We start from the raw sequence: 12,580 nt of genomic DNA, 5'->3' as shown, positions 1-12,580 counted from the left end.
GACGGGCCCTGTAATATAGCCCCTGTTAGAGGAACAGGGGACCTTAAGTTGCAGGAGAGGGATGCGACTGGTCTTGGTCCACTGTCCAGTCCTCACCGAGTACACTTCATCCGATATTTACAGTATATTGAAACCCGCCTGTCCAGAGGGTTCTCTCCGCATCGTAGCCTCACTTCAAGCTGCCCCCATCATATCATTTATAGTAGGCCCTCGAGTACCTCCCCAGCGTAAGCGTGAGAGCTACCGGGGGATGAAGCAAATGTTCTCCAACAACTTCCTTTTCAGTGACGTAATCAATAGTACGGACGTTATTAAGAGACGCCGGAGTTGTACAGCGCTGAATTTTTCCGCAACGATGCACAGTGATGTTTGCAGTATTGATTGGCTCAGTTAAGAGGAAGTTGTTGGCGGCCATTTTGAAGTCAAAGAGAAACCTTTCCACTGATACAATAATATTAATTTCTCCAGACCCGGTGAAAGCTTCTACTGTTTGGGTTGGAGCTGTTGGGTTTTCAGGGTAAAATAGGAGTCAAATCATTGGGAATTGTCATTGTCAAAGCAAGCAATGTAAGGTTGCATGTGTGAGTGGGTTCAAGGCATTAGTGGATGTTTATGGGTGTTAAGGTAAGCAGAGGGTGCGTGATGAGTTTTTAATGTGACATCCCCGCTGATTGCCCACTCCCCTTCTCTGTGTTAAGTTTCAGCTTCGTCCCTCTGCTTGGCTTTTTCTCTGTAGGCCCTACCGCTATGTCCCGCCACAGTGCTGATGTAGAGCTGTCCAGGCTGGTGCCTGATGGGTCCCGGGACGGATGCCGCTCCCCAGCTGCTTATCCTGATGCCATAGAACACCTTCCCAATGTTCCCAATTACCGAGCCCCTCCTCTCTCTCTGAGCTTCAAACACGGAGTGCTGAACCCCGCCTTCCGGGGGGATAGCGGCTCTCCACCCCATGCATTAGGTAGACTGACTCCGCTTCTAGACCTCTACTCCCCTCCCTATCCAATAGTTTCCCCCCAGCCTTTCTCCTCCTCCTACTCAAATCATACACTTCACTAGGCTAATACCGTAAATACCTATTTATTTATAAAATGTGTTAGCAGGAAGTAGTACATTGAGTTACCTCATGTTTTCCTGTGACGTCACATGAACCCGCGGCGTCATTTGACCCCGCCTTGCCATGGGGACATGTCACAGCGTCTGAATCCGAGTAAGTTTTATTGTTGCAGAGGCCTCACGCGGTCCCCCGTAAAATCCTTGGGGAAGAGCGCGGGACCTCTGCAACCACACGCGCCCCCCAGTAAAATCTCCCGCCCCCCAGTTAGCGCACCCCTGCCTTAAAGCAGTCCGTGAACCCTGACTTACTGCAGTCGCTGCTTTTTTGGTAACTTGTAAAAGGGCTAATTTCGCATAGTTTACATATTTATATCTCTGAGATTACAGTTCTGTCGGACACTTTCTTTGCATTCACTTAATCCACCCAGTCTGACTGTTGTTCACCTTTAATCTAGTAATCTAATCTAGTAATCGCGATCAGCAGCTTTCTTATATTTGAAGATGGTTTATATTGATACAACCAGAAATGCTCGCTGCGCAGCAAGGTGCGTGTATCAGCACTCTGACACGTGTCCCCAATGTGCAAGGTGCATGTATCAGCACTCTGACACGTGTCCCCAATGTGCAAGGCGCATGTATCAGCACTCTGACACGTATCCCCAATGTGCAAGGCGCATGTATCAGCACTCTGACACGTGTCCCCAATGTGCAAGGTGCATGTATCAGCACTCTGACACGTTTCCCCAATGTGCAAGGTGCATGTATCAGCACTCTGACACGTGTCCCCAATGTGCAAGGTGCATGTATCAGCACTCTGACACGTGTCCCCAATGTGCAAGGTGCATGTATCAGCACTCTGACACGTGTCCCCAATGTGCAAGGTGCATGTATCAGCACTCTGACACGTTTCCCCAGTGTGCAAGGCGCATGTATCAGCACTCTGACACGTGTCCCCAATGTGCAAGGTGCATGTATCAGCACTCTAACTCTTGTCCCCAATGTGCAAGGTGCATGTATCAGCACTCTGACACGTGTCCCCAATGTGCAAGGTGCATGTATCAGCACTCTGACACGTGTCCCCAATGTGCAAGGTGCATGTATCAGCACTCTGACACGTGTCCCCAATGTGCAAGGTGCATGTATCAGCACTCTGACACGTGTCCCCAATGTGCTTACTACATCTTACTATTATTTGAAGTGCTCTGTGTTTCCTTTAATCACGTACAATGGTTTAACTCCCTCCTAGATGTGATGTGCTCTGGTCATCCTGCCGTCAGTGTGGAAGATGTGGACTCGGGCAGCGTATCTGCTGCTGAGCTACCACATTTGAAGCCGCCTCTGTCGCCGTACAGACACAGGACTCTTACCGTGCCTGGGACGTCTGTGCCCGCAATGAGGTAATGGGGGGAAATACGTCTGTCTGTGTCACCAATGTATTTTTGTGACACCATCTGTCTGAATATTCTTTCCAGACTGAGAGTCACGTCTGATTTAATTCATTTCAGTGTTGGTGTAAAAATGATGCAGTGCTCGAATTCCTTGTATCCGCCTTCAGCCGTAGAAAATAATTGGATGTTTGATCAAATTCTTTTCTACTGCTGATCACTACTGAGAAAAAGGAGAATTTGGAAGCTCACAGTCTTCGAGTTTCCGTATACACATAATGTATGGGGAAAAAAAACGTATTCATCCAATATTGCTTTGGGACATAGATCCCAATGATGTAAATTCTCTTGCTTCCTTTCATTTGTATTACCCACGTGTAACCTGTGCGTCTACAAATGTAAGGGTCATATGTGTGGGTGGTAGGGCGTCCATTGGTAAAAGTAACTTGGCTGTCTTTCTGACCCTCTGTGTAGGAAGAGGACACAGTCCCAGGGAGACCATGTGGAGGAGATGTGGGATGATGGACCTGAGGACGAAGAGTAAGAAACCAGAGATACGAAGTTACTAACGCATACACCGCTAAACCAACACCGCTGATTTTATCAATTGCAGAACCACCCAGTTCTCTTCTTCAAGTCCACAATATGTGGAGTAGTAGTTACAGTGTGTCTTTGAACATACAGGGCAATATTTACTAAGCAGTGCTATTCCATTAGACACCTTCCGGTGCCAGAAGACTCATTCACTTGAGTTGGCTGTTTGGTATGGTGTCTTTTGGAATAGCATTGTAAGGCAGCAGGAATTGAACCTATAAGTCACAAGTCCTCACCGTTTGTAATAGATTATTGGCTAGAAGCTTGGTGCTGACTCTTATTGCCCCCCCCCCCCCACGGGCATTCAGGGCGATGGAGCGGTCAGCTTCGGCAATCAGCCAGAGCAGCGCGGTGATCACAGAGCGCCTGCAGGAGCTCGTCCGACTCTTCAAGGACCGGACAGAGCGAGTGAAGGAGCGACTGATAGACCCCGAGATATCTTCGGATGGGGAGAGTCCGACCGCCTGTGAGTATACTGCTGGCTCCGCTGCTGCGTACACTGTCTATAGTGTACAGTGTTTGTCAGACTTTTTGTGCACTGACTAAGCTATTGACTTTTGTGCAGACTGTGAGTGAAGTATGTTTGTGAGTATATTGTAGGCTGTGTGCTTTGAGCATGTACGTAGAGATGTAGCAGGCTTAATTGTCCCTGTTTGTACATTAGGGGGGGGGGGTTTGATATTCTGCACCAACAATGCCATTGAATGCTCTGGGAAATCTGTGATATTCTGCATTGTAGTGGGATATGTTGTATTATCTGAGCGAATAATGTCAATGTTTACATCTGTGAACAGTACACTGTGTGCACAGAGGTTGATTTTGAGTATACTGCATAGAGTAGGAAGGAGAGAAAAAACGGAGCACTACATCCAGTGCTGGCAGATCAGCAAATAAGCATAGAGGTGTACCTAAGAGGGGCACCTCTAGCCTCAATTGAACAATGATGCAGTGTATATTGATATTGAGTGACATTAGCTACTAGACGTATACCTTATATAGAGTATACATATCGTTTTTAAGTACACTCCACACTTTAATTAATAAAATATTTTATAAACATTTTTTCACCCCTGATCATATTATTTTATAAAGGTCTGCAGTGCGCCTATATTAGGGATCTTTCTGTGCCCCTCTTAGGTACACCTCTATGCTTATATTACCACTCTCCCTAGGCAGCACGCTTTTACCACCAAGGAGTCAGAGCAAGGTTTCTCTATATAGTATTCAGATCAGCAAACAACAACAAGAATGCGTTCCCATAATAAAAAATGGAGCTAGTTTAATGGATCAAAATAACAAACAAAAAACACCAACGCGTTTCAGGCTATGAATAGCCCTTTATCAAGGTGAATGCACACTTACCATCTGGAGTGCAATTTGTACAAGATCGCGCCGCCAGAGGGGCCATTCGCCAGCACTTCCGGGTACGTCACGTGACACGGAACGCGTGACGTCAACATGCTGGATGACGCGGCGCGAGTGTATAACCAATATAAACACGCGACGCCAATGCGCATGAAGACGTGAAGGGGGGGGCATAAGTGCCCAACCACCAGTGCTGAAAGCTCTGGCTAAGGTACACTGAAGTGCCAACAACCCCATAATATACCAGTTTACATCTTGTTGGACAGTTATCTACTCGATGGGTTAATTTTTCCAAACTTCATGCCTACCATACTGTGGTTTTTTTCTAGAGCACCATACAACAGTTTTCATACAGCATAGAGTATACTGACAGCTGTGTATAAACTAGGAAGCATACTAGGAAATAAGAACTGCAAACACTGGGTCCATCAAGCCCAGTATACAGTCTACCACAGTGGCAAGTAAACTGCTAGCTTTGTGTAGATAACATGAAGATGTGAGTATATGGACTTCTATGTTTATAAGGTGTGTCAGTACACTGTATCCTGAGTGTATGTAGTATGTGTATACTACTGGCTGTACATAAATGGTAATAGTTGGTGAATGTCAGTATAAAAAATACTGTCATATATATATATATATATATATATATATATATATATATATATATATATATATATATATATAAATATAAATAATATAGTGGCAGGGTGGCCTCACAGCAGTATGAGGCCCAAACAATGAGTTAGGCTTTAATTCCAGTGGTTTATTCTCCATAAACACAACAGAATAATAAGCACACTGTCCCTTTAAGGAAGAACACAAAAAGATCAAATAAAACCCTACTCCCCTTGAGAGACTTACTAGACTGCACAGCCCCTATATACCTGGCTGGCCAGTAACCAGCCCCAAAACATACCCTCATGTTAGAGACATAATAATAGGTAATAATATTAAAGTCCTTTTCTGACAGGTGGGAACTGCGTCCCATGCGTGTCCCTTGCGAGTCCATCAGAGCTCTGCTTCCTCCTTAGGTCTGGAACGCCGGTTCCTTGGAGCAGGGCTTTGTCCAGCAGTTTCTTCACGCCCGTGGCGCTTCTGTTTTCTGGGTGTAGTTCTCAGATGGTCCTAAGACTCTGCTCCCTGCAGGCCTTGGGTTTAGACCAACAAGTATCCTCCTGGTTGGGGACGAGTCTCTCTACCCGGGCTTGGGAAAAACTCTCTCTCTGTCTTTGGCATTTTCCTGCCTTTTAAACCTACTGTTCATTCAGGAGTTCTGACTTAATTGGTTGCACCTGTAGCTAGCCTCTCCAGGAGGGCGTTAACTGCCTGCATGCTGGAGAGCACACATATTGATCTACTCCAGCATACAGAGATAGTGAATCTGTCACACACACACACACACACACACACACACACACACACACACACACACACAATTATACTGCATTAAATTGTATTTAGTACTATGCTGTATATGACTATGTTGTTGGCTAAGTGTATATAAGGACACTGATGTGTAGTACATACACTGTGTACATAATGTGATGATGTACTGCCAGCGGTGTATATGATTATATCGACGTCTGTGTATACAGCTGGCTATGTGTATGAACTATATAAATATACCATCGCTGTTTGTATTCTGCCATCTGCTGAATTTTTGCTATTCTTTAGCCCCCTCTAAAAAGGCTCCTCCGCCCCCTCCCCCACCCCCTCCCCCCGTTGAAGAGAAGAAGGCACCAGGAGAGGCCCTTGTTCAGGACGAACATTACTGCGAGATGCTCTGCTGCAAGTTCAAAATTCGGCCCTGGAGGCAACGTCTTCTGAGTTACAGATTCCCATCCAGCATCGACCCGCTAACCAGTAAGGATCTGCATGTGGCAGGGAAGGAGGGGCAGAGGACCATCACTAGTGCAAAGCCATAAGGCGTCTTATGGCCAGATAGCAGCACATAGGATATATGACCCTGAGTCTCGGGCAGTGGGAGCGATAGCCTTAAAGGAGCCATAAGCAGTGAAGGAAGTGTGATGTTCATGGTAGGTATGCTGTTCCACGCACGGGGAATGGCGTACCACTACTTTCTTTTTATCTACTGTACAAACCTGCGACTCATTTGCCCCTTCTGAATATATTGTACAGACAACCTCCCTGTGCTGGAGAATATTTTAATCCCATACATTTGGAAGGAGCTCATCCATTCTACGGCATGGGGAAGACATTTCCACAGCATATTGAATAAGGGCCACTGCAACAATATTGTGGTTTAAAGTCTTATATTGGTGCATTAGTGCTCAAAGTGTTTATATTAGGCCAATTTGAAACTTAAAAAGTTTTGACAAATTGTTCCTGATCAAAACTTTTGTGAGACCTGCTGCTACCTTCGTACATTGCTCTAAATTACTCTCGGTTCAACATAGACCCTTTGGAGCTTGAAATATAAACCCCGAAGTGTATACACATATTATTAAGGTGGTGTAATTTCTGTCTGATTACATCCCAGTTAAAAGAAACTTTAATTTACATTTTGTTTTGTAAGGTAAGATAAATCTAACTACCAATAAAATAATATATATTGAGTCCCAGCGCTCAAAAAAAATAAAAGAATACAAGTATTTAAATTCATCATATTGGGTATTGACGATTGAAGCATCGTTAAAAAAAACATCTATTTACAAACAATAGCTACAACATGATACAATTGTCACTCAGACTACGTTTTCGGGCTTCCTCTTCCCTTCTTCTGGCCCATTCCCATATAATCTGTGGTACCTCCCTGAGTGTCAGTGAAAGGATTTAAAAACAAGTCTCCTAGAGTACTTGCTGCATCTGTGAAGAGTTCATCTGACTCTCTGTGCCGAGGCACAGCGGGACAAGTTGAATGATGAGTTTTTCAAAGGGGTGGGATTTTAAGATTACGTTTTCATTTGGGACTGAGCAGTAATGTATCACCACTGTTGGAGGCATCTATACTGATACCTATTGTATCTACAGTGCATCTTCTGGCCATCTACTGTATGTAGAGTTGAAAGTTATGTCGAAGACACCTGGACCATCCTGTAACTTGTATAACATCACCAACATGGTAACTGCCCATTATCCTTCAGCTCGACGTCTCTTACATTATTTTATTTTGAAATAAAAAGAAGGAAAGCACTTAAAATGATTAGGGTGTAGCTTGCCTTTAGGTCCAAAAAGCTGTTATGGGAGCAGCTTCCTCCTATCCCCCTCTCTGCTCAGCATGGGCAGCAATGTGACCAAAAATCTGGATGGTAAATATTTTGGTAGAGCTAAAGTAGACCTCAGTGTAGAGAAGTTGAGTAGCCCTGGTCTACAGCATCTGTCCAACTTGTTACAGCTGCCCTATGTTCTCCTGAATGCAGATCTGATGTACGTGTTGTGGCTCTTCTTTGTGGTCATGGCGTGGAACTGGAACTGCTGGCTCATCCCCGTGCGCTGGGCCTTCCCTTACCAGACCCCCAGTAACATCTACTACTGGCTGCTAATTGACTACCTGTGCGACCTCATCTACCTGCTAGACATTGTCGTCTTCCAAGTCCGGCTGCAGTTTGTCCGAGGAGGCGACATCATTGTAAGTGTGTCACCCTCACCGAAGGTCCATCTGACTATTCCTTTCGGGTGGCGATTGGTACCGTGTGAGGCCACGGAAGTGAAAGTTTGTCTCATAATAAAATAAAAACAAATGTAGGGCAAACACAATACTTTTAAGGGATAACTGATGTTATAAGAGAATAGCAAGCTTGCCGAACCACTAAAGTCCCTATTTTAGGCAAGTGTACTAAAGTGTTCAACAGTCGTACAGAAGAAGGGACCTTAGGGTCCTGGAAGTTAACCAGATCTATCCTCAGTTCTCATACATTTCCAAGTGTTTTAGTTTCCTATAATAGTTTAAAGCATTGAGATACAAATGTAGATTATTTAACCTTCCCTGAGACTGTCACAGAAAGTGTTCTACCGCAATCCATACCATGAGGTGTTTCTTAACGTCCTGCATACGGGAGAGCATGCCCGTGGCTGAACGCAGTCATAGGTTAAAGGACTACATCTTTATATCTGGGACTTTTCCAAATCCTGGGTCCAAAGGATATTCATGTTATTACCATTATGGAAGTCAAAACCCTATGAGGTCAGGGAAGACTAGAATGCTTATCCCTGCGGGTACACACTGAAGATTCTTTGTTCTGTGGCCTATTTAAAAATACGATCAAACAAGAGGGTTATGTCTAGCACACCTGTATGAGTATAATAAAGCAGTATACTTGCAATTTGAGGTACCGGTGCTCCGTGGTTCAGGGAAAAAACCTGTCTGGTGTGATTTCAAGATATATGAACAAATGGGAGGATCCAGGGCACTACGGATTTTTAAGAAATGAAATTTATTCTAGGCACACACAACGTTTCGAGCTGTACAAAGCTCTTTCTCAAGTGACTGGCCTTGAGAAAGCTTTGTACAGCTCGAAACGTTGTGTGTGCCTAGAATAAATTTCATTTCTTAAAAATCCGTAGTGCCCTGGATCCTCCCATTTGTTCTATTTAAAAATACACCATTTTTGTGTGTGTGTTCATACTCAATTCTGTGGCTTTATGCCTTAGTCTTCCTTTCTTGATATCACTTGTTCCCTAAATAAATCACGGAATAGAAAAACAACTTTCTCTTTGCAACTTTTCTGAAACCCTCCAGTATATTTGGCTCCCATTGTAACTCTTGTATAAGAAAATAAGTCACTCCACCCAGTTAACATTAGTTTTAATGGTGAAGGGTACTCTATGGGCCAGAACCACAAAGCTCCGGTAAATCAGAACCCATAAAATCCCGTTACTTAAATTAGGACTGGACGGTAATTTCCCTGAGGTTCCTGCATACCTAATAATATGTAAACACAACAGCTGCTGCATACTGTATCTCATTGGCTTAACGCCATGTTACTGCTTTAACTTATCTACCAATAACGGGACATTATGTCCGACGGCATTTCTCCTGTCCAGACAGCTAAATAGATGTTTAACTGAACTTGAGATAAAGAGGAGAGGAAAATAACACGGGGAAATAATGGTGTTGGGTAAATAGTGCCTAACAGTGGTGTTCCACCATCCCTGTAAAAGCCGTATATCACTATCTGGATGTGAGTAATTTTGGGTATGACCTAACACGTAAGATTACATCCAAGAGTAAACCCTAACACACGTTTGTGGATATGCAATGTACACTACATACTGTATACAGATATATGCAGAGCATTCTGACTCAGACATAGACAGACTGACTGCTCCTGCAACCGGACTCACACACAGACTGCACTGCGAACTTCAGCCTGTCTCCAGAGTCTCCCGGTCATTTCAGGACACTTGGCCAGTCTACCTTGAGGACTTGCCTCATACCAAGGCCCATCGTGGATTTCCCTGAGTACCCAGTGGGCCAGTCCCAACCTGTCATATATTGTGGTTGTGTTTCCTATGCTTGGTTTGTCTTCAACAAGATCCTAGTGTAGAGTGAAATGCTGACCATGAAATTAAGACTAATTTGCTGTTCTATGGTTTTTGTTTTACTCGTTGAGAGTCTAACAATATCAATCTATGGCTCCTATTCAATATACTGTAAATAAGTCTTCCCTGTACTGTCAAAAGAGATCAGCTCCATCATTTGAATTGAGTTATTCTCTTCTCCAGCACAGGGGAAACATCTTCACAGCATATTGAAGAGCGGCCTGCGGATGCCGTACAGCTCCCTCCCAGTGCCGGAGAAGGGAACAGCTCTATTTAACTGGATGGGACCAAACACTTCCCCAGTAGAGGGAAGCAGTCCCACGGCATATAGAATATAGAGGCTTATAATGGCTGTGAAGCTGCTTCCCAGTGATGGAGAAGGGAACACGAGTCAGTGTTATTCTGTATTGGAAAAGATTGTTGATTCCCTTTTACTCAGCCCCATTGAACCCCACACATAGAGGTTAACATGTCTCCGATGCTATATTGTAACCAAAATTCTAGCAGGGGCCTCTTCCCATAAAATGATGGCACAGTGTGGCTCAGATTAACATTTTTAATAGCATATTATACAATAAAATGCATCTTAACCTTTACCTATTTCATTGTGTTGGACTAGAGCTATTGAATTACTTCAGCAAGGTATGTTATGTAATGATTGACCCTCTGAAAGAGTGACCGCTGCCTGCATGTGGATGCTGTGGCCGCAATTACTGTATCTATTTGTTTTTTTATTCTAAAGCATGAAGTCTCCATGTGCATGTATGCACTGGTCAAGCACCATGGAGAGCCGCTATTCTGGAGAGAATTCATTTTGACCATTGGTGGTCAGTGCCAGAGGGCAAACTACCAATGCCGAAAGTCATTGGAAGAGCCATTGTGTCCAACAACGTTGCTGCTAGCTCACTGGCTGGATTTCCTTGGTGATGGCCATTGATTAATGATAAAGTATCTCCAGAACAGTGTGGTCTCTTTCATCACATGTTGGTAACTCAGACGGAATTGCTACTTTAACCACCATGCGGACAGATTCCTTTAAAAGCATGTTGCTGTAGATGTGGTGCGGTTATTGCCATTATGAAGATCTTACAAGTTTCATGTAGAACATTGGTGGACAACAGACGGCTCTCAGATGCTTCACCTGTGGGCCCCCAACCTCTGCCCGCCCGAGCAGTCCCGTCTTCCCAGTGCAGAAGCAGCAGAGCTGTTGCTAGTGTGGATTGTAGCTTCTTGCTGCTCCCTCAGCTGTTTGATGGCAGTGCGCTGATAAATACTGCACTGCCCCGCTCCTCTCCTGTGCTAAGACTAGTTCCCTGTGTAAGAGGAGCGGGACAGTATTCATCAACACGCCGGCATGATGCAGCTGACCGGAGCGGTGAAGAGCTCCTACCCGCGGATGCAACGTCCCTTCTGCCTGTGCATCATATATATATATATATATAAATGTGTGTGTGTGTGTTGGCAAAGTGTGGCCCTTTCAAAGGCGGTCTCGGACATTTGGTCATGGCTGTTTTGCCGCGACCAAATCGCTGCCGGTATTTAGCCGCCACACACCTCGGCACCTGGACATCTCTCCACCGGCTGCTTTGCTGCCGAGTTAAGCTCCCTAGTCTTACCCCTTTATCCTAAAAGCCCCTCATCTTTACCCCCAAAACTTTACCCCTTACCCGGCCTAAACCATTACACTAAAACCTCTTACCCTAATCCCTTATTCCAAACCCCTTACCCTAATCCCCTTCCCTAAAAACCTAACTCCTTGCCTAAATCAATATCCTTAAATCTCCTAACCGCTAAAACCCCTTAAATTACCTTACGTTATTGGCGAAACGGCCGGCGGCTGAGTGTCCAGCGGCAGAGTGGCTGCGGCGAAAGGTCTCTCGGCGGACAACCGCCAGCAGAGACTTGAATCACGGCGAGACCGCTGTGACCAAAGGTCCGATTCCGCTTTGAAGGGCTCATGGGCGCATATCACGTGGCCTGCCACGGGGTCAAAACCAGCCCAAGAAAACACTAGTGTATCAAGATAGTTATACGGTGTGATTCTTAGGGGAGGAGTTTGATGATGATGATAATCAAGTTGTTAGTTTATTACTAAAATGTATCTCTTCTTTTTAAACCGCGAGTTCTAGACTGGTGTTAGATACACTGGGGACCACTGCATCTTGATAAAAGCATTCAGTACATTTGGCACACAGGGACTAGCGTATATCGTAGCTTAGGTACATGGGGCTATCACAACATCAAACCTACATACATAGCTCCTTATACGTAGCTTTAAATGTGCACTAACCGCGCTTCATTGTCTGATCTCTTTTTTTAGATGGATAAGAAAGATATGCGGGGGAACTACGTCAAGTCTGAGCGATTTAAGGTAATCTTCCTCTGCTTCTCCTCTCTTGGCCCAAATTCAATTATCATCATTGTAGCCAGGAATCCCCTGGCTTGTTCGCCTCTTAGTCCATGCAGGTGCCAAAAAAGGGGGGAAAGCAAGAGGGCTTTGTGATCAACGCCCACGTTTACTAAGCAGTGCTAGCGAGACCCCTTCCAGCGCTGGAGGACACGCTATGGCCCGTTCACTTGTATGGACAGTAGGATGTCTTGGCCGCAGGCATGGTCAGCTAGTTAGTGCTGACCCACGCTCGGCAGTGAGCCCCTGCAGCCGCAATGAGAGCGGCTTT

At 44.9% G+C, this 12,580-nt stretch overlaps 1 protein-coding gene across 1 annotated transcript in view; it reads left to right on the top strand.

Moving 5' to 3' along the window:
- CNGB1 (cyclic nucleotide gated channel subunit beta 1) overlaps window positions 1–12,580 on the top strand; it is a 90,899-nt gene that overhangs the window by 61,166 nt on the left and 17,153 nt on the right. Inside the window, exons 25-31 of the mRNA XM_075576538.1 lie at window positions 737–958; window positions 2,300–2,450; window positions 2,913–2,978; window positions 3,341–3,498; window positions 6,075–6,263; window positions 7,781–7,989; window positions 12,223–12,273. Coding sequence (XP_075432653.1) covers window positions 737–958; window positions 2,300–2,450; window positions 2,913–2,978; window positions 3,341–3,498; window positions 6,075–6,263; window positions 7,781–7,989; window positions 12,223–12,273 — 1,046 coding nt within the window. The remainder of the gene's footprint in view (window positions 1–736; window positions 959–2,299; window positions 2,451–2,912; window positions 2,979–3,340; window positions 3,499–6,074; window positions 6,264–7,780; window positions 7,990–12,222; window positions 12,274–12,580) is intronic.

This window comes from Ascaphus truei, chromosome 19 (assembly GCF_040206685.1).
Source record: "Ascaphus truei isolate aAscTru1 chromosome 19, aAscTru1.hap1, whole genome shotgun sequence".
Lineage (NCBI taxonomy): Eukaryota > Metazoa > Chordata > Amphibia > Anura > Ascaphidae > Ascaphus > Ascaphus truei.
This window is presented reverse-complemented; position numbering and strand designations above follow the sequence as displayed.